The 22,958-nt window shown below is 44.8% G+C and overlaps 1 protein-coding gene and 1 long non-coding RNA gene across 2 annotated transcripts in view; both read right to left on the bottom strand.

The window, feature by feature from the left end:
• LOC134466460 (uncharacterized) overlaps positions 1-11,769 on the bottom strand; it is a 42,129-nt gene extending 30,360 nt beyond the window's left edge. The window contains exons 1-2 of the long non-coding RNA XR_010038307.1: positions 11,611-11,769; positions 6,531-6,726 (exon numbers count right to left, since the gene is read on the bottom strand). This is a non-coding gene — a long non-coding RNA (uncharacterized LOC134466460). The remainder of the gene's footprint in view (positions 1-6,530; positions 6,727-11,610) is intronic.
• Positions 11,770-14,589: 2,820 nt separating this feature from the next.
• On the bottom strand, positions 14,590-17,397 carry mycb (MYC proto-oncogene, bHLH transcription factor b). The gene is made up of 3 exons (XM_063220358.1): positions 17,215-17,397; positions 16,164-16,808; positions 14,590-15,799 (listed from the first exon to the last, which is right to left on the bottom strand). The coding sequence occupies exons 2-3, from the start codon at positions 16,804-16,806 to the stop codon at positions 15,231-15,233; spliced, it is 1,212 nt and encodes a 403-aa protein (XP_063076428.1). The 5' UTR covers positions 16,807-16,808; positions 17,215-17,397; the 3' UTR covers positions 14,590-15,230.
• Between the last annotated feature and the right edge of the window lie 5,561 nt (positions 17,398-22,958).

Below are 22,958 nucleotides of genomic sequence, written 5' to 3'. Positions count from 1 at the left end.
CGCAGCTAAAATTACTACATGATGACTCTGGACCGGGAAAAAAAAGGCTGCCATCACGGAGTAGCCAATCACCCTGTCCAAGTGTTAAAGCCATTCTACTTCAATGGTTTCCACTTATCAAGAGCTGCATGCATACATGAATGCGCGTATACTAATGAATAAATGAATGGATGGATGAATAGATGGACGAATGTATAAATGAATGAGTGAGTGAGTATTAGTGAATGAATAACTGAATGAATGAATGGATGGATGGATGGATGGATGAATGAATGAATGAATGAATGAATGAATGAATGAATGAATGAATGAATGAATGCATGAATGAATGAATGAATGAATGAATGAATGAATGAATGAATGAATGAATGAATGAATGAATGAATGAATGATATATATATGTTGGACACTGGAGACTGCATGTGCTGTGCGATTACCACCGCAAGTGACAACTGCAGCACTGAAATCTCATCTCCACATACATGTCATTTCTGACTGGCAGGTTGACTTATCAGGAGAGGGGTGGGTGCAGCTTCTGAGGGTGCCATCTCTCTCTCCCTCTCTCACACACACATACACACCCCATAAAGCTGGGTACGGCATATGGACCCTCACTTCTGGGTTTTGTGGAAACGGTGCCACGGTGTCCTGATCCCAAGTACACCCTGACTGTCAGATTCCATTCCTCGAACTGCTCGAAGCCATGTGGCCTTCAAAAGGGCGGGAACGGAGTCACAAGAAGGCACACGCCTCTCAGGTCTCCCGCCCTTCCTAGAACTACAGCACCCACGAGTCCCTTTTCCAAGCATGGCCAGTACAAGGCGGACGAGGACCAAAATAACTGCCTCCCTTTCAATCTAAATCCATATCACTTGATGGCCTTACATAAAGCATTGGAAGCGTCATCTTGACTTGAACCCCTTCGACATCTAATTGACCCCCTTCACTTGTATTCTCATAACTAGCCATTATGACACCGGTTCATCTTGCGCATGAGTGCTGATCTTGCACATGAATTCTGTCTCTGGCGTCTAACGGGGTAGCCCTTGCATCACACAACTTTCACTGGTGAAAGCTCATCCGGGGTTGTTGTAACCAAACACTCCAAAGGTCTGGTTCAGCGAGGCAGCTCAGCTCACACAGCCACACACGGATGAGGAACACAAACGCAGGAGTTGAAAGGTCACTTCAAGCCACGCAGGCTACAGCTGCGCTTCATAAATTAGAGTGCAAAAGTGGACTCGGACAGAGAGACAGCCAACACAACAGGTGCCACCTCACAGAGGGGGCTGCTGGGTGAGAGGGGTGTAAGAGCAAGGTTGGAGGGTGCATAGCATGTGGAAGGCATTCAGTTCACCATTAGCTGGAAATATCATCAAACCCACTACACCCTGACTGGGGTCCCTGATTGGCAAAATTAGAGCAGGAGAAAAGTCACACACAGCTCATGAGAACAAACTCAAGTCCCCCCCCCCCCAGACAAAATTGAGTTGGGCCCCGAAGTTATGTCTTGCTTTTAATTTCAAATTGGCAAGGGGGACCTCGTCGTTCTCACTCCCTGTAAAATTCACACAAACCACACCATTGGCACTAGGTTCAGTACAGAGGTAGGAATAGGCCAACAGAGGAGAGTCTGCCAGTGACCGAGGCAGTCACAGAGAGAGTGAGTGAGTGAGTGAGTGAGTGAGTGAGTGAGTGAGTGAGTGAGTGAGTGAGTGAGTGAGTGAGTGAGTGAGTGAGTGAGTGAGTGAGTGAGTGAGTGAATAAGAGAAAGAGAGAAAGAGAGAGAGAGAGCGCAGATGAAGTGTTTCAAGAGATGCTTCCACCCTTCTCAGCCAAAAACGGCATTTTTCCCAACCTAGCGCAACAGGCAGGCAACACTATCTCCAAATTACTGTGTATTACACAACACTCAGTCATCCCCATTACTCAATGCTGACTCTCTCCTGAAGGAGGAGGAGTTTAGGCATGAAACACAGGCTTGTGCTCCACTGGCAAAGTGGCCAGCGCATTGTTCAAACAGACGCCAAGATTCCAGCTTGTTTACGGTAAAAGTGTGTTAAGCCTCTCTGGCACGGGGCCTTCAGGGACGGGCCCTGGCACGGAGCAGACATTTTTCACCAGAAACCCTGCATTTCAAGTCCTTGATTGTTTAGTGGGTCTTATTTACTGGAGACAGACGCTATTTATTTAAAACTTCCAAGGTTCTTTTTTCCCCTTTTTCCTTCTCTCTCTCTCTCTCTCTCTCTCTCTCTCTCTCTCTCTCTCTCTCTCTGGGCTTCGTTTCTGCCACAGTCTCCCTCTGCCATTTACAGCCTTGTCCTGGGAGACCAGCCAAGAGTAGAAATTAAAGCGTTTAAAGGGGGAGACACAGAGAGAGAGAGAGAGAGAGAGAGAGAGAGAGAGAGAGAGAGAGAGAGAGAGAGAGAGAGAGAGAGAGAGAGAGAGAGAGAGTGAGTGAGTGAGTGAGTGAGTGAGTGAGTGAGTGAGTGAGTGAGTGAGTGAGTGAGTGAGTGAGTGAGAGAGAGAGAGAGAGACAGAACAACAAAGAGAAATTGGGCTGGGGTGGGAGTATCTGAGGGTTAAAAACCATCTTGAGTCAGTCTGGTGGTACCGACCGAGTTGACCAGAGAACTAAGGCTGAGCTCACTGCTGTGTCAGCCAAAGATGTGTACTGACTACAGAGAGAACACGGACGCTTCTAGAAGGGGGGGATCAGGAAGAGAATACCAGGGGGGATATTTTAAGACATCTGGCAGCGTATATGTGTACATTACAGACTTCGCATCCAGAGGGGCTATAACAGGACTTCAACCTCTGCTCCACTCCGGGGATCTTTATTTTTTCCCCTGCGCACTTACAGGAGCAAGATGTTCCTTTATTGCATTACACATTCCTTGCATCACCCCTACTTACACAGCACTGTCCAAAAATACAGCGGCAGGGGCTACGACTAACTCGGAGCCCTTTACACAGACGTAGTAAATCATCCCCACATCGGTAGGCAAAGTGAGTCAGCAAACACGCTGGGCCAGTGTCTTGACGTTTGCACTCACTCACTCTGATCAGACACAGAACTAGGGGTGTAAATAATCAAAAATTAGATGTATCGTTGCATCGATCCTACGGCCGACGATTTAATCACATCGAATCGAATCTTATCGTTGGGCATTCTTAAGTATCGAAAATAATCGAATCCCTGCTTTAAGAAATCGATAACGTATCGTATCGTCATGGAGGCTGTGATTTACACCCCTACACAGAACCGGCTGAGATGTCACCTTGGCTCCAGAACGGGGTTAGGAAAGGGGGTGGGGGGGTGAGTCAGTGGGTAGTGTGAGAGTGACCATGTTCACAGGAAATCAGCAGCACTACGGAGCGCCAAAGTTTCACACACTCCTCTCTTTTGGGTATTCAGTGATAAAAAACATCCATGGGAGAGAGGGGGGCGGAAGAGAGATGGACAAAATGTGCTATCATCGTCTACGTCTTTGCGTGAGTTTCACCATCGCGGAGAGCGGAAAGAAAAAATAACAACTACTGGCAGCGCTCCCCCGCCTCCCCTAGCTTAGGTCGTGCTCATAAGGATTTCAGAGTTTGAGCATTTCAACCAGGACTATTTTAAGGTCAGACTGTTTTCAATTAAATTACATAAAATGGGTTGGAATAGGGCTGGTGGATCCTTGACAAAAACTAGAGCCTGTCCACAGTACAGGCTTCTCATTGGAGGGTTTTATGTCTGCTAGGCCTTCAGATGGGTGGAGATGTCAGGCCTAAACCAAAGGTTCTCTCCGACACCACGTTTGGGGGGAGAGGCAAAGCTTTGACATAACACATGGTTTCATTTACGCATTGCATCACAGCTCCTTCTGTGCTGTGTGCGTATATAAGCCCATTCATCTTATTTTCAGCCATCGATGTCAGCTCAGGAGCCGTCTTTTGTCAGTCGCCACCAGGAGTGGGCTATAGAAGTTGAGCAACAGGAACAGAAATAGCGCATTAAAAATACAGGCAGAATTGACTTTGGATAATAATGGCCCGGTGCCAAGTGTCAAGAAGCTTTTCTTTCCATACAAATGGTGAGCCATTGTTAGACGGTACATGATCAGCCTTCCCACTGACAAAAACATCTAAAGGAAATGGAACACACAAGGGGTGGAGATGGGTTGATGGGGAAAACCAGCGCGGCAACTGAGGCCTCATACGCAGTCTCTACTGAGGCCTTATACCCAGTCTCTACTGAGGCCTGAGGGCAAGCTAAAAACCTCCCCCATTATTTCTGCTTGCGGAGAGGCCTGCCCACCCACTTTAACTCTGCTCCGAATCGCGTTCAGATTAGCTGCTGGTGATTTGTGAGCTTGTGTTGAGGTAAGGTTAGAGCGGCTAAGATTAGATCAGCATCAACAAGCCTTATGTCCATTACAGCAACTTGCACTCTTAGCCTGCTCTGGCCTGGACCTACGAGGTGGTGGGCAGTTGGCTTTAGGGTCATTAGGTTCAGGCCTATAGCAGAAGGGTAAAATGAGAGCAGGGCAGAGCAGAGAGATGGGAGTTATATTCGGGGTATCAGGAGAAGGCGGGAGCAGTCTCCAGAAGCCCTGACTAATGCAGGGAGGGGGGAAGTGGGAAATTCTGACAAAGCTCAACAGATGACAACAGTGAGCTTTCCAAAAACTTTTTTTTTTAAAAACAAACAAAAACACCACACATGTGCTAATGCCGGTTTGTCATTGCGTTTTTTTTCTTCAGAGTTTGACGCGGAGCCTAATTGGCGACCCCACGCTGTGACCTCTTAGAGCAGATCCTTCCTTCTGGAAGAAGGGGGGCCCAGCACAATGAGTCCCTCTGTCTCCCTCACCCCCATGGCAGGCAGGAAAAGACGGAGGTATTTCGGGCAGCTGCTACTGGACCGCTCCGGGTCTCGGCGGACACATCAGCTGTCCAGTCCAGCGGAGCATGGTGTTCTCCTGAGCGCTGTGGACAATGCCCATCTGCCCGCCAAAAAAGAGCTGAGTAACAGGAAGTGATGGTGGGGCGCTGCCCACTGGCGCGCTGCCTATGCTCACCAGGACCTCTCGTGTGTACTACGCGGGAAAATAACAGGAAGGTGTGCTGTGCTATGCCGTGTGGTTGAGGCCATGAGTGGGTGAAGCGATGGACGCTTGATAGAGGAAGAGGGAGAGAGATGGGATGGGATGGGATGTTTCACAGTGAAACAATTGGGAAAGCCAAAGTGCTTTCTCCTTTTGGGGGAGACTTCCCATAAGGGGAGGATGTTTACTGTAATTTCTTAACTTCATTACATCCACTTCCTACTTTTATGTACCGGTAATATGATAAAGGGGTGTGGCTGGAAGGGTGTTCACTATGCCTTCAAAAATCAATTCACACCAAACGTAAAGCAGTGCAATTATGCACTGCTGGTGTCAAAGCCCATTTCAGCTCTGAAAAGAAATTTAGGAAGCGAGGTAGGCTTACTTTTACCTTGTTTTCTCACAAAGACAGACAAACGCACACACGCACGCACACACATTCACAGATTAAATCGACTAAGATCCATTAGAAGAAGCATTTGCTATAATTGATTTGCCTCGCTCTTTTTCCTTTCAAGCTTCCATCTCACTCTCATGACTAATTGAGAGAAGTCGGTCTCTATTTAAGTTGCAAGACTGTGGGAGCTCATGCTCAAAGTTCCCGAGGGCGTGAATAATGAGAGGGTTTTAGATCTCTCTCAGCTAGAACTGGCTCCACTTGTTATAATGCAAACAGCATTAATGTCATTCAGGCTACAGCACTGACTCTTAACACATTCTGTTGGTAAACGAGACACTGAATGGCTGATGTACTTCATTCAGCATCTAGAGCAGTGGTTTTCAAAGTGGGGGCCGGGGACCACTGCGGGGCCGCGAGAGGGTGCAAGGGGGGCCGCGGCATGTTGGCAGGGAAAGCATAGAAACAAAATAAATATTTAAATAAATGTAATAGCTAATGTATACAAACAATAAACCAAATACAAGATAACAAAAATGATAAAGTTTGGGCTCTAGAGGGCCTTCAAATGTCCTACTAAACCCACAGTTGTGGAGATAAGGCTGTTGATGCTCACATCCGAGTTTGTGTTCTTTGTCTTACAGTCGAAGAATGAAAATATTTTCATCCCTGATTCAAGTCCATCTGATTAAAAACTTATCCCCAAACATAAACAGTGATACAGATTTTTAACTGCTTCATAACAGGAAATACAGGGTACTGACTACTGAACAAAAGCATTACATACTGCTTGCATAACAAGCCTTGAAATCTTTGTTTATATTTGACTCCAGCCTTCCAAGGAAAACAGCTTTTCAACAGTCAACTCAAAACAGGAAGTAACTTTTCCTGAGCATCACCTGCTACGGTGTTGGCGAAAGCAGGTGGCAATAACCACCGTCAAGTCGAGCTGCGAGATCAAATGACCGTTTTTCAGTCCTAGTGATCAAAGATCACGGCCCTCCTCATAATGACAGAAAAGAAAAAACCTTTGACTGTACCTCACACAAAGACACACCTCCAAAGGCATCTGCTGTGGGCTGCTGCGGCAGCACATTGTCAGGGGTTGAGTGTCAATAGCAGATCTGTGCAGCTCCTCCCTGCTACACAGCCCATCTGTTCCCTGAAAGCCCCCTGCCAGTTGCACCAACTTGCATCCATCAAAGGGCCATCACCTATTGCCGTAAGCCTCTGCCCCTGGAAGAGAAAAAAAAGAAGCCCAGCAGTTAATCAGTCACAGGTGGTCTTGATTTGCTTAACAAACCTCAGCAAGTTTACGGAGTCAGTGAATTGCATTGCCACTTGTTCTTGTGTTCATTTACAAACCCTGTAAAACCCCATACATTACGTTATTATTCAAATCAAACAAAACTGTTTGCTCTTTTCTTTCAGATGACAAGAAGCTACAAAAGTTACACGACAACAGTTTTCTTCAATGAATAATATATTGTTTGAAAGGTTTTTGTCAAATTGCAGATATTTTTCAACAGTGCTTGACAATAATCTGCCTATGTCTGTGTTAGACAACCTGATACGTTCTAAATAATTTACTAACGTCGATTACATGGCCGCACAAACGTGTGCAAGCTTAAGGATAAGTCGATTCGCTTCCCTCAGGCGCCTCAACTTATACAAGTGCACATAAACATACAACACAGACAAGGCCAAGAGATCTTTGATAGATAAACTGTGGTAGACAACACGAAGACAGCACATGCTGTCCATTAACACAGCGTGAGGGTAACAGCATGTGAAAGTGGCATCTAATATTTTGACTGATGAAAACACAGCAGTCAAGGCTACAGAAGGGGATGGGGCTGTGGGTGGGTTGGGGGAGTGAAGGGCCACTCTAAATGGCTGGAATTGGCAGCGATAGTATCGTTTTCTCCAGATGGTCAGCCATCTCTTGCTCCTTTGCAGCTGGAGGAGCGGGAGCAATCCAACCCTCCCTTGGGAAGCAAGCGCTGTGTTTCAGGAGGGGGCCCAGAGGCCACCAAGGCCTGTGTTACTGCTCATCAAAGCAGACACAATGATGCCGCAAGCCAGCAGCTCCACCGCCCACGACACACCAACACTACAACTACTACTGTGGTCTGGAGTGACCAGAGGCTGCCTGCAGTTAAGTGCAATGACGAGGCACAATGAAAAATTGACTTGTTTGTAAGAGATTCAGCTGTTGCAAACCTAATGACACTGACAAAGTCTCGGCAAAATATTGATTATCACAACACCAAAATATTGTAGTTTCTCTACTACTACTGTGGTCTGGAGAGACCAGGGACTGCCATACAGTCAAGGACAATGACGAGACACAATGAAAAACGGATTTATTTGTAAACAGAGATTGTTGTTAAATCTAAATCTATAAATCTTATGTTGCTGATTAAGTCTCTGCAAAGTACAGTATTGACTTTGTTATAATAACAAAACATTGTAGCTTCTCTGATACTACAGTGTCATTGTCAATCCTTCTTGTTAGGCGGGGTTTGAACAGCTTTCTCAGATCACTCAACAATGCCTGTGTGTCTCTTTTTCTACACATTGTTACTTGCAAGGCTCTTTTACTGCATTCTTAACTTAATGTGCTTGCCCTTGTGTTAATAAAACAGATTATTCAAAATGTAAACTTGTGTGCGTGTGCGTGTGCCCTGGGGGTTGGGTCTGTCACATCACACACCATGTGAGAGCCTGGTGACGAGTGTGCCCTCACTGTCTTGACATCACACATAGCCAGAGGCTCACTCCTGCCCAGAGCCTTCTATGGTGCCCCCATGGCCACTTGGGGAAAGGTGGTGGTGGTGGTGTGTGTGTGTCTTTGTGTGTGGGGTGGGGGGGGGTGATGGAAGAAGGCAGGCGGAGGGAGGGAAACTGGAAGTGGGATGTGGTGGAAAATAAAACCCACTATGACGGAGGAGTGAAATTGTGGAGCTGGCAGGCAGGGGCAGGGCAGCATGATGGGCAGTCGTGTGTGGCCCCGATGACCCGAGCGAGGAGGGGAGGGGAGGAGAGGGGAGAGCTGGGGTGAGGAGACAGCGTGAGGAGGGACACTGGCAGCATGTAAGCTGCAAGCTTTCCAGGGAGAGCCATGTTTGGAAACCCCCCACAGGCAACAAGTCAGGGCTGCTGCCAACAGTGGGGACTATGGGTCACTCACGACTACGCTTAACACAGTGAGGATTACAAATGAACACAAGAACAAAACGGCTGCAACACTGGGCTGCATTTTTCGATGCCGTAGTTGCTAACTACGTTAGCTACTTTGCAGTTTGCAATGCAATTTCAAATTGGCAACTACGCAACTTACTAACTTGCTAACAACTATGCTTTCAAGAAATGCACCCCAGCTCAGCGAAGAACGACACTAAATAAATGAGCCCATGTTTGTGGGGTGGGGGGGGGGGTGTGGGCAGGTCATGTCATGACCATTTTTCACACTGGAGGTGATAATATACCAGATTGGAGATTGACGACAACGAGCAAATGAAATGAGGAACTGGGCTGCACACAAAAGCCAATGTGTCACTGCCAGAAACGTGCGTGTGGTCATCAGACCAGACCAGCCCAGACCAGACCACACAACCAGTTTGACACTCTCAGCAGGTTAGCGGAGAGGCAATTCAGTGAAAGTGACAGAGAGCCATCAGTCGTGCGGTGCAGGGACACCTGCCAGGACCGGCTCCATGCCCCTCCTGGGATTATACCAGGAGGGCATTTTGCTAGCCTGGCGACGCCAGGACCTATGTACTCCACCCAAAGATTGTTGGCGGCGCACCGACTGTAGTCTGGTGAAAGCCTCCTAGGTTGGTTCGATCACTGTTTAGCCAATCAGGAAACAGTTGAGAGTCCGCCAAGTCCGTTACTGATTGGTTAAGATATCACTATTCACAATTAGGTTTTGTTATTTGTACGCTTTTGCAACACTATATCGTAACAGTCATGCTAATAAAGCACAATATGGGTTTTAATTTGAATTCGGAACTCCAATGTATTTAAATGGCAGAGTAAGATCAGACCATCTCCCCACCCTTCACGGAGACGGAATCCTCTTAGCTTTCGCCAGACTGTTTGACGAAGTCAACAGTCGGCTTTCGGCCAGGCAAGCATTATGCAGCCATCAAGCATTTTGCAGCCATCAAGCATGATCTTCATGAGTACATGCTGCACATGCCCAGTCTCAGACTAGGATGCAGGAAGCCAGGGCTGGACTGGTAATCTGGTATACAGGGCATTTCCCCAGAGTGCCGACACTCCTTGGGGGCCGGTGCTGTTGTTTTTAATTAATGAGTTAGTTAGTTTGTTTATTTCCTTTAGATACCAGCTCTGAATTTAGATGATGGCCCACTGGCCTATGTTTACAGTAATATATGTGAACTGTGGACTGAGCTAATCATAATATCACAGAATACAATTTCAATTCAAATCAAATCAGAGAAACAGAGGGCTGTCTGATGGGCTGGCATGTGTCAAAAGTGCCCGGGTTGTTTTTCGATTCCAGTCCAGACCTGCATGTTGCCATCCATGCATGCACGCAGCCCGAGAGACATCAGCTGCTGTCGACAACGTCTGTAATCTCCCCAGAGTATATGGAGCAATGAACCATGCAGTGGAGGGGGTGGAAGAGCATAATTTAACCTCAGCGATCATTGTGCACATGCACACTGCAGTCCAGACATCAAGCAATGAACCAAAGCCACACCAGTGATTGTATGCTGACTGTACAACACCTTCTGCCTCACATCATTAGCCCACTACCACTCATTCAGTGCTTCCCTTCATCCTAGTATTATAAAGTCTGGTTATTATGTCTGTGCCAAATTTGAGTTGAGTGTTATCAGTGTATGCTAGTGTTCAAAGGTTGGACTAGCTGCAAAGTTACAACTAGGGAGAATATTGGTACTGAGCCAGCAAACTCTGGTGAGCTGGGGCGGGCTTAGCGGCTGGTGCCAGAATCTACAGGGGTGAGGGGAGGATGGGGTATCAGATCCTCTCCATGATGACTAGCCTTCCTCCCCTTCACAATTTATGAGGCGCATCCATGAGAGTCACAAGGACGTCCCAAACACATAGCAGTTGAGCGACTGCCACCTTATTTCATTTTAAATACAGTGTTCTTTACAGTTATTTTGTCAGAGATTGGGATATATTGAAATGATAATGCACTATTCAAAATATTAACAACTTCCCGGGTAGCCTAGTAATATTATCAAACTCAAAACGCTGCAGTAAGATGAGCCACTGTTGTCCTTCTCCTTCATGGGACTGTCGTCGCCACCTAATTTTAATAATCAACTGCACGTGGCTGCATGACTCGATCGGACTTTGGAAATACACTTCTGAATAATGAAAACTTGTTTTCACCACTTTTCGTCTACAGCAGTGTTTCTCAACAGGGGTGCCGGGGCACCCTGGGGTGCCAAGGGCCCCCCTCAGGGGTGCCGCGGAAACGTGGCTGATAAATAAATTATGTAATATAATACATATTTGTCTAAATTGATAAGTTAATGCTAGTCAGTGGAATCTTTCATCTGCCAATTACGCACAATAAAGTAAATATAGGTCGCCCCAGTCAGCTGCAACTTCGAATGTAGGTCGTGTGACGTCTCCAAATGTGTTACTTTTCTAAGCTTGTGTGGCATCGGACCGGATGTAATGCCATGTTCCGGCTTGTTGGTTTGGGGTGCCTTGAGATTCTTCATGAATTGAAAGGGTGCCTCACCTAAAAAAAGGTTGAGAAACACTGGTCTACAGCGAGTCCTACAGTAACCTTAGAAGGATTCATGGAACACTTTGTAAACTAAACAAGAACTTGAACTTGCTCAACAATAATAATTATCCAATGGAGTAAAATGTCACATCACAGATGGCATCACCAAGCTCTTACACCGCTATTTACATACATTATGTAGGCATTGCATTCAGTTATGACTAATCTACAGTCTTTCGTAATAACACAGAAACAAACACACACTTCTGTTCAACTGAAGCAACTAGCAAGCAAGCTAACAGGCTATCCCACACTGATGGGTAGCATGTGCACAGTTGTGTCTTGTAATGCTGGTGGAAATAGAAAAGGATCCCTACCATTTTCCGATTAGCGTCATCTCTTGCAATCATATTTGTACTGTTCTCTCTCCGCCAGAGATATTAAACATCGGATGTTGCTTAAAATTATTTGCTACCTAGCAGCTAAATCACGTCCTCTCCTCCATGTGCTTTTGCAGGCATGCGCATCGTAGAGCATTTCGTGTCAGATCTAGACTCTGACGTCACGAGCCGTCTGCTCCTCTGTGCCATGCTCTCTGCATGAACTTGAGTGATGGTGTGGTGTCAGTGTGCGTTGTAGGCCTATTGGCTACTAGGAGTGATGTTTGACATGTTTGACACCAGGAGATCTGTTTTTAAGGAGCTCTGATCAGTGTGGCCACTTGAAGTACAAAGCCTGTGAGAAGAAGATGAAGGACTTCAGCCTACTGCAGATGTGGCCAAACTTGGGTCTGGGCACCACATGGACACACTGTTGGGATGTGGAGGTGGTGAATGGTAGTAACAGTATCTCAAAGCAAGGGTTTCAAACAGCGTTTTCCCTGATGCAGTAACACTGATGGCTAATTAAAAGATCTGACATTGTGATGTTTTCTGTATCTGCCTTGGATCACGTTTTAATGTATTTCTTATTTATTGACTCAGATGGCCTGCACACGAGTTCCAATGTGCCTGGACTACTAGCTTGTGCACAAATGCCAAACAGAGAACTTTGACTTTGACAGGGAACTGGGACTAAAGTGGCACTGAAAATTGCCACTATTAACTAATAAGGTATGATTCTGGTGAATATAGCCTAGTTATTACAGCTGCTTCTCCAGTCACAGAAAACTTTGCCCTCACAGAGGAGTCGGAGTCCAAGAGTATCAGAGTGAAACTGGACTGGGAGGAGACCATGTCATTCACAAACCCTGAAAATGCAACTCACACACTTTCACTGAAACGATCTTTCCCTACTTCGTATTGTGCCAGTGAACCAGATCCCTCCACAGGAACAGATTCAACATCTCTAGTGCCGATAGGACATTGAGGTTTATTGAAGATGTACACATTTTCAGACATTTTGTTGTTGTTATTATTATTATTATAAATAGATCTTAGGGCTTTTTTGCCTTTTTTGACCGAACAGTGGAGGAAAGACAGGAAATGAGTGGGGGGAGAGAGACGGGGAAAGATTGGCAAATGACCCGGGCTGGAATCGGACCTGGGTTGCCAGCGTAGTAACCCAGTGCCCTACCGTTAGGCCACAGCAGGGCCTTATGTTATTAATTATTAAATGAATATTAACGGAACAGTATTTAGTCTTAATTGTATCCCAATATTGTGTTTTCCCCCCCTTAAAGTTCCCAGCCTTTTCCAGCTGTAACAAGTTCTGATGTGATTACTTTCATTAACTGTGTGTCTTATACAATAAAAATAAAACTTAAATGAGGAGACACGTGGGTGAAGTAGCCTGGTGGCAGAATGTTCTGCTTGTTTGCATGCGACTGTTCAATAAAATAGAATCAGTGCTTTATTGAACAAGTGTAGTGTAGTGTATTATAATGGTTACTTAATTATGCTCTTACAACCTTTAGTAGAAATAGACGAGGCAGATTCATGTGCATGTAGTCAGAGCAGACTCTTGGACTTTGACTTGCACCACAGAAGTGACCTAACTTCGGCCCTAGCGTACCGTGGCTCTAACAGTAGGGCACTGGGCTGCTATGCTAGCGACCAGGGTTTGATTCTGGCCCGGGTCCTTTGCTGAACCTTCCCCATCTCTCTCTCTCCACTCATTTCCTGTCCAATCTCTCACTGGCCTGTCATAAATAAATTAATAAAAGACAAAAAAAAGAAGTGGCTTAACTTCTGCTCTAAATACAGCAAGGACTAAAGAGGTAGGTAGTAATTGGCTCCCTATGACATTGCATGTATTGGGGGGGGCGGCGGGCTTTCAGATGACTTGGCCTTTCAAATGCCAAAAGCTGTCAGTGGCCCTGGGTGACAGGCTGTAGATATGGTGATATGGTCGCCTACAGAGGCCTTTACCTGACCTGGAAGTGCACCAATTAGATGTAGACTTATACAGGGCATGTGGGATCCTGACTGCATATGCTCTGCCTATATCCAGTTTGCTGAAATTCATTGATGTTCAGAATGGACAAATGTCTGTTTCAGATGCATCTAGGTACCGGTTGATTGGTCACACCACTTGTCTCCATGCAAGCCGATGATGTTTAACCCCTTTTTGCGCAGCCTCTTTCTTTAACCTTATTGTTTCCAAAAATGTATTGACCAAGTCTTAATCGGTACTAACATATTGAGTGTTGAGTGTTTTCACATAGAGTGAAGAGGCCTGGTTGTCTGCATGAATAAGCAGAGGTCCACTGCCTTCAGCCAACTACCCTCTATAGAAAAATGCCAGTGAAACTACATCAGAGACCAAGAGCAAAACTTCACCAATGAAAAGATCAAAAAAAGAAATCCAAGTCATGCATTTGTTTTGGGATTATTTAGTCCTGTGAAGTCACAGCTTTTACTCATGACAAATCGTAAATCAATAAAGCTGAGGAAGCACACTAGAAGGAAGTAGACACATTGGGAGTAAAGTTAATTTGTCTCTGCTTTCCACAGAAAACTTGGTGGTCTGAATACTTAGGCCCTAAAATAAAGACCACTGCTATAAGGGCAATGGACCCAAAGTGGGCTGCATTTTGTTTAATGTAACAGACTGTTTAGACAGCTACTTCAGTCAACTGTACTAGTCTAGGGCCAGTTCAGGCACACCTTTTTCTGCCAGCAATGGCCAGGTGCAAGGGACGATAGATTGCAGGCTACCTGTTGTCTCAAACACTTGGTAAGGATAGCCTAGCACCTTACACAGCCAGATTAACCAAGTTCAGCTCTTGGAAATGTGTGTAACATTCTATGACCCTATAAACTTCAGTCATATTAGAAATTGGTGAAAAGTTTTAATATACGGTAACAACTTGTGTTACTAACAAGTGCTATGGCAAGAACAAGTCAAACAAAATGTATAAACAAATGCATTTTATGATTCAGAATCAATACAACATCTGAAATACATCTGAGCAAATATGTACAAATATTACAAAACACAATATTAATTTAGGGCGGTTGCAAGTTTGCTTGCCATTGTATGATAAAAATGAATTACAAAATAAACCAAAGTGATCAACTTCCAGTAGGCCGTGTGAAATACCCCTGAGAGGCCATTCGGCTGCATTTGGAATGCAAAACGGTGGACCATGTTCACCGCATGCAAAAAAACAACAACCTCAGAACAGGGAAATCCAGCCAGTACAACTGTGTTATAGAGGGACAGATATTTTGTGTTATATGAGTACTTACACCTGTATACATTTTACAATTCAAAATGAAGACAACATCTGAAATACATCTGCGCAAATATGTACAAATATTACAAAACACAATATTAATTTAGGGTTGTAGTCAGTTTGTCTGCCATTGTACATTAAAAAAAATAAATACAAAATAAACCAAAGTGAAAAACTTCCAGTAGGCCATGTAAATGAGGCAGTGAGACTGTGTTCAACGTGATCTGATTGCTTCAATGTCCAAAGTGGTCTCAAGGAACAGTCTTTAGCCTATTCAGGCGGGAGAGGTGCAAAGCATCAAGTCTCTCATAGTTCATACTATGATCTCTTCAGTGACTCCAGTCTCTGATTTAGCTGTTCACATTTCCTCCTCAACTGCTCCTTTACTGACATGAGTTTATGCTCTTCTGACTGCATCCTGACAATGCACTCTGTCGCTTTTTTGAGTATTACCACTTTGGCTGCTTTCTCGTTGTTGGCCACGTCTGGGATCTCGTCGCGCAAAGCGAAAAAACTGCGCTTGAGCTCATTTCGCCGCTGACGCTCAAGCACATTATGAGTCTTGCGTTTGTCATTGTCCTCCGAGTCAGATGTCCGAGGACTCGTGCATTTCCGATTGTTGCTGATTTGTTTGAGCACCCGGCTGCCATTGCTCTCGAACTTAATCCTCTTGACCGCTGGTTGCTCGTTTCGGGTAGATGGATGTGCCGCGTAATTATGTTGGTGGACGTTGACGTGACAGCGCTTCAGAACCACAGGGCTATGATGTGATCTGCAATCAGCTTCTGAAGAATATGATTCCGAACGTTTCAAAGATCTTCTCTTTTCCACTGTGACAACATCGATCTCCTCCTCATCCTCCTCTTCATCGTCATCTTCTTCATCATCTGAAATAGAAGGGAAACACTACTGTAAATATTTGCCATTGGTCACACTATCAAACAGAAGCTACGGTGCGTCCCCGCCCTCTCCCCTTTCAGAGCAATGCAGTAGTGAGCCCATCTTCATCCTATATTAACACGTTGTGGTTAAAGCAGGGGGAGGAAAGCCCACCTTATGCAACCACAATCAACGAGATGATCTAACACTTAATTGCCCAGATCTGAGCACATCGTTGCCCCCCAATCAACGCCTTTAAATGTAACAGTCGTTTCAATTTGTCCACCCAATTAATACAACAGCATAGGCTTAGCAGCGCCTAAATGACATGGCAAAGCATGGGCAATATGACAGAAGTAAAGCGATCCTTACCCGAATCACTATCGCTGCTGCTGCTCCCACTGTTGGGTGGAGTATCCAGGGGCAGGCCAACTGCCAACGCCTCTGATGTTTTGCTGGTTTTGGGGGTTTCCGACAGTGGGTAGGGGAACACGACAGATGGGTCAATACATTGCGACGCCGGGGTGCTGATGTCTTGCAAGTAGCAAACGTTCGACTTAAATCGTTGTGGACTGCTCACGGTAGGTTCACTGGTAACTGCCTCTTTTCTTGAAGCTTGAAATGATGCCAAACGCTCAGAAACTACCTTCTCGAGTTTCGCTGCTGCGGAAAAGCCACTCCACATACAGTCCCGGATGATAGATTTTGAATAGTCCTCATCGCAAATCAAACTGTGTGTGGCCACACTGTCATCCCCAAGAAAGTCCGTCACCATCTCCAATCGTTCTGCTGTGGGATAGAGACTTCCAAGTGATGGTCGCCGGCTTGGCGAGAGTGGAGGCGTTGGTAGCAACTCGAATTTCTTCCATATATCCTCGCTTGGAGCCGGGGGCTGCGCCTGTCCGTGTTGCTGATAGTAGAAATCCTCATCCTCATTATCGCAATAAAAGTAGGGCTGAAAGGAGTCGTAGTCGTAGTCATAATTCTTGCTCGCCATGCTCGGACTCTGTGGCATGTCTGCAAGTAAACGAAAACAATATTAAAATCTGAGCTAAGTTTTTGTTGCTTGGTGTATCCTGTACAAGTGGCATGCTTAAACACATGGATGACAGTGTTCATAAATCGTCGGTATGAGGTGGTCACTGAAATTGCGGTCCAGAAACTCACGCTAACATTAACTGTCAGTGCAAGCCTGCACCGGCATTTAAATGCAAGTATCATCATGCAGGCTACGCATGGACTGCCCAGGGATAGTGCTACCACCCCACCACCGAAATACACTATTTACTAAGCATGTTAAATGTTTGTATAATCTACTAAGTACCAGCAATGTGCGTACATGGCTATAATCAAGACAGTATACATAGCCTACTTGGTAAAGTTAATGAGCCTAATGGATGGAAATAAACGCAGCAATACTTACCAAAAATCAATATACAGACGTTGAGAAAATGGTCAAAATAAGTCAAGTCAACGACTCAAAGTCTTGCTGTAGTAAAGTGAAAGTGATATTCCAAAGTGGGAGTTGACTGGAGCGGTTCAAACGTTTAACTGCATTTCAGGCGGCATGAGCTCAGACGTGTGTGTCTCCACTTTTCAAGCCTACCGCAACAATTTTCTAGATTCAGCTGCTCCCGCGGGTTTTAATACTACAGATTGTTTTTTTTAGACTCAGATATCAATCCGCTGTGGTTCCCGCCATGAATTCTGACGTTGTTATTCGACGCATATTATACATTTTACTTACCTTAAATAATAATGAATTGAAACAATAAATGAATAAGCACATTTACAAAACATTTGGATGTTTATGTTTTTAGAAAAATAGTCTTCAACAGAGGACTACTTGAAGTGGCGGCGCAACAATTAAGGCGTGCTTGGACTGGTGGGCGGGGCTATAGTAAAACGCATTGGATCCAACAGAGCTCTACTACTACTGCTAGTAGTAGGTTACTGCTGTACTGCCCGTCTGGCGCAGAGATGATGGGGTCGGGAGATTCAATCTACGCACATTCGATGTTACAAACACACCCTAGGTGAAATAAATATGGACATTTCCCAATTCCCATACACTAATGCCAAAACTGTCAGTTTGACCTGACTTCCCGGGAAAGTTCAAATAGGCTGTGCTTACACTGCAATAACATGTGTAAAATATGCAAATGTCATTGCCATTGCCACCATTCAAAATGAATTTATGTGACACCCAATTCACACTCAGTGACACTAAGACAACTTCAATTGCAAAAAAAGATATAATATTATGCTGTTCAGACGGACGAACCAAGGAGTCAGTTGGCTGTACCCAGACAGACTTGTGTGCGGCTCTGACTGTGTCGTTACAATAGCGCCCTCTGCTGACTTTGTACAGTATAGCAACACTGTAGCCTGATGTTTAGACATGGGGCATTTTGTTTGACCTCAGAACAGAGAGGTGTGTGTATATAACGTAGAAGTACTCTTACGGTGTCATTAGGTACAGTGGAAAATCTGGTGTATAAACTATTAAGACCATGTAGTTACATCATGTAATTACATCAAAAAGCATGCTACCATTGATATGGGAGAGAGAGAGGTCATGAGACACCTTTGCATGAGGATGCAAAGAGAGGCAACACAGGATTAAACAAACAAACAAACAAACAAACAAACAAACAAACAAACAAACAAACAAACAAACAAACATTCCAAGCAGCACAAACTCAGGTGCTCAGTCAGGTGCACAAGCACCATGGGCCAACCAAAGGTTTCATTTGCAATTAACAGTATAGTGCTTTGGCTAGAGCCTGCATGCCATACTTGGATTTAACTCCACTGGCTATGTTTACATGACATTTCTAATTCTGAATTATTAATTAGTTATTAATTAATTATTAATTAATTATTAAAAGTTCCGTCGAGTTTAGTTTGATCTTTCATTTAATTCCAAATTGTGATGTTGTGTGTTTACATGACGTTTACAAAGCAGAATTAAGCTTTATTCAGAATTAAAGTGAGTTAATTCTGAATTAAATGTCTCATGCAAACGTAGCAACTCCACTCTTACGTTCGCATGTGACACAGAAATTTGACTCAAGAGAGAAGGCTATAGCACATGGTTCAACATGACACAGGAGAAAAGCTCTCAATTCCATCCATATCAATGAGATGACAGGCCATACTTTTACAAAGTATTATAGCCTGGCAGGCCATACTTTTTTATAACTTTATACAGTTTTGTTAGGCACCAACAATGTCCAGTGATTGAAAGGTGAGTGAGTGAAGTGAGTGAAAGCCCATTGGGAAACTCCAACTCCCATTGTCATTGTGACACAGTACTCCACAGCACACAAGTAAACACTGCACATTGCACACAACGAAATTGCCTTTATGCCTCAACCGTGCACATGGGGCAGCCCTCAATGGTGCCCCGAGGGAGCAGTGCGGCAGTACTGTACCATGCTCAGGGTACATGCTCAGTCATGGAGGAGGATGGCGGGGGGTACCTTTCATTGTGAGGATGGAGAATGGGTTTGCCTCGCTATGCAAATAAATATTTTCTGCACTATATGCAAGTTTATTTAATTTATTAGGCTAATATGGCAGTTGATTGTGTCTCTGGCTCCTGGTGGTTCACGACTCTACACCCCGAGATTAACGCCTCCAGAAGGCCCATGGCATGTGATGGAGTGACATGGTCGTGGAACTGTCACACCATGGCTCTGGCAGTCAGAGCACCTCCAGGAGCCCAGGGTCAAAGCTGTGTGGGCCAACTCTCCTCCCCTTTGCTTCCTGTGATGTGATGTGTCAGGAATGGGATGAACTGCAGGAGACCCATCCACTACTGCTGAGACTTTTTCATTTTCATTTTCATTTCCTTTGTTTTTTGTTCAAGGACAATGGCAGCACTTATTCATCTATCACAGCTCAATCCAAACCTATTTGTCAATAACAGGTTCCTTCTTATGTTTAATAGAAGTCATGTTCATACTCATAGCATAGGCCTACAAACTCCAGCTCCCATGAAGTTGGGACACTTGGAAAACTGAATAAAATCAAAATAATATAATTTTCAAAACATTCAATCCAGTCATTGGAGAATAGTGTAAAGACAGCATATTAACGGCTAAAAACCGAGAGAAAAATATTGTTTTGGGGGACATATCTCATTTCAAATCTGATAACTGCAACATGTCTCAAATAAGTTGGGACAGTAGGCCTACCTGTGAAATGCAAAAGGAAGAACATTTCAAAATTAATTCTATTGAGTGACAACATGAATGTTCAGGTATAAAGCCATCAAAGAGAGGCTGAGTCACTCAGAATGAAAGAGGCAAAGGGAATCGTTACCATAGTTATTACATAAAGTTTTCAATTCCCTTTGAATTATTTGATTAGGTCCCAAGACCTGTCCCATTGTAAGCACTATAGACAGGAAAGCACTGCGGAAGATGATGAAGAATACACCTACCATTTGAGCTGTTGAAATCATGTCCAAGTGAACCTGTATATTTGGCTAATTGATGTTAACTGAGCAACCCTTTCAATCCCCATTCCCAGTTAAAACAACAATGTGTCTCTTTCTCCCCAACAGTATTTCAGCTGTATGTTGCGAGGGAATGTGTCTTGCTGCCTGAAACAGGTTACACCAGTGGCGGTTCTCACCTGACTCTGATGCCAAATGTAGCACCGTGTCGTACACTATATATACCATCAGAGGTGCTGTCAGGTTGTTTGCTCACAGCCAGTTGTGGTTGGAATCACAGGCATTATCAGAGCATGGCAGCGCATTCATCGGTAGGCCTACAGTGATGTTCTTTGGCCTACACAGTAAATTTTGCAGTGTTACTTTAACATTTAGTTGTACTACTAACTAGATGGGTGTTTTAGGCTTATTTAAACCTCAAAAAAGACTGTGCACACTGACCTGTACACATGGGCCTTTTTGAGCACTTGGTTCCATGTTGGTTTGAGTCTATAGCATAATTCCATTATGCCCAGTGCAGATTGAACAGTCTTGGTCTTGAACAGATGGAAGTTCTTCATGTTTTTTTTTAAGGTGTTGATGACGGTATGAAGTCTCGGATATATCTGGGACAAGTTCTCATGGAGCAAATGGCTCAATTTACCAATGTGGTCTCTATGAATTCTGCAGTGCAGGAAGAGGTGCTAATGCACAGTTATAATCTGTAGAGATCACTAAACATAACCATACATATGAGTGTGATTTGTTATTGTTTTGTTTTATGTATAGTTTGTAGAAGAATGCAAAGATATTTTACGGTAATGCATCACACAAATGTTATGTGACGTTGTTCACTCCTCTGTGTTTCATGGATTTCACGTTACGGCATTTGTGTTCTTTTATAGACAAACAGGTGTGATTTTGTGACATATTGTACCTCAGAATAGCCGTGGCCTATGTAAAATGGCCTGTGACCTTTGGCCATCTTAAGCAGCTCTGATAAATACAGCCATGTTTCTCACATGCAGTATCGCTGTAACCTGAGTGGGCACTGCATATTCTCAGGTTATCAGATCATTAACAGACCCGTCTGTTCAGTAATTTATTGCCTGATATGACTTTCATACACTTAAATTACAGTCTTGACTGTAAAAAAAAAAACAAGCTATCTTATTGGAGCCTCTTACTGCAGATGGGGTCGCTGGCGGCGGGCCTATTCACTATTTGCTGAAAATAGTCAACTAAATTATAACAACATTGCTATAACAGTACCGAGAGCCTTTGGTAACAGATAAAGACAAAGCCATTACAATTTTGGTGACAGTAAGGTTCAAACATAGGCTCTGCGCTAAGGGGTTAAGAAGTTAATTGAATTCAAGTACAATACAAACAATCATAATCAGTACACAGAAGTGGTCAGAGAACACCCCTGGCATGTGTTCTTGGTGAGGGGGGGTTGTCTCCATGATCCAGCAGGAAACTGTGCCTCAAACTGGAGACGCAGAACGGTCTGCGTCCCGCTCGTGAATGCCGCATGACACACCGCCATGTTTAGGCACGGTGGAGGACAAGAGGGTGCCAGTGGTGGAGGTGTGGGGTTGTGTTGGGATGGGTTGGGTACATGAGTTCACCAGCAGCGGGTGCATGCTGCACGGGCAGTTTTCCCTGAGGTGGTACAATTTGAGTGTCTGTCGGTGGGCCAAGTGGGTACAAGGGGAAGCCAGATGCTATGACCGTGCTGGAAACATGATCCTGTGTGAATGCGCTGCTCCACACATACGCAGGTTGTGGGAGCACTTCGGGGAGGGCCAGAGGAAGCAGGATGGGGGTGGACTGGAGTGTGGGGGGGTCTGGTCAAGGAATTCATGACATTTTCTGGATGTGCATATCTATGGATGATAGCCAGGTTAAAAGTAGCCTTGCATGAAATTAATACCAGCAAGCCACAAGGTGAAAGAACAAAAAAAATGTGTTTGATCGTGCCCGAGTAGCTGAATCACAATGTAACACAGCAACTGAACAGTCACACCTAACAATAACTTACATACATTGACAATCACATTGCTTTGGCAAGGTAGCATATTTTCAATGGCTGTGTGTATTTTCAACAGCCCGGCCCTCATCTATGAAGTGAAGTGAAAGCTTAACTGGGAAACTCCAACTGTCATTGTGACACAAGTGTTCACTGCACACTGCGCACAACGAAATTGCATTTATGCCTCACCCGTGCAAGGGGGAAGCCCCAAATGGCGTCCCAAGGGAGCAGTGCGGCGGCCCGCTACCATGCTCAGGGTACCTCAGTCATGGAGGAGGATGGGGGAGAGCACTGGTTAATTACTCCCCCCACCAACCTGGCGGGTCAGGAGTCGAACCGGGAACCTTTGGGATACAAGTCTGACGCCCTAACCGTTTACCCATGACTGCCCATGAAGGGTAAAATGCATGAAATGTCATGATCAAAAAGCTGTAATTGGGGCTGGTGCTGTGAACTTGATTTTTCTTCCTCTTAATTTACTTTACTCGGTCCAGCACCCAGCAGCCTACATTTATGGATTTCCATGTTTGTCTTAGTTCTACTCTGTCTGCTGTGTCCCATGCTGAAGCATATCCTAAATTAGCATTTCTCAACGGGGGCTTAGTTACCATTGGGGGGCATTAGTCTATTCTATTTTTCAATACTAAGGGGGTCATTGGCAGGCTTATGATGAGGTCAAGGGGGCGTT

This window comes from Engraulis encrasicolus, chromosome 16 (genome assembly GCF_034702125.1).
Source record: "Engraulis encrasicolus isolate BLACKSEA-1 chromosome 16, IST_EnEncr_1.0, whole genome shotgun sequence".
Taxonomy (NCBI): Eukaryota; Metazoa; Chordata; class Actinopteri; order Clupeiformes; family Engraulidae; genus Engraulis; species Engraulis encrasicolus.
This window is presented reverse-complemented; position numbering and strand designations above follow the sequence as displayed.

Excerpts from the sequence above, each read along its gene's own strand:
- mycb (XM_063220358.1), bottom strand. The coding sequence starts at position 16,806 with ATGCCACAGAGTCCGAGCATGGCGAGCAAGAATTATGACTACGACTAC. Across the intron at positions 15,800-16,163 it reads CAGCAGCGATAGTGATTCGG|ATGATGAAGAAGATGACGAT; the intron begins GTAAGGATCGCT and ends CTTCTATTTCAG.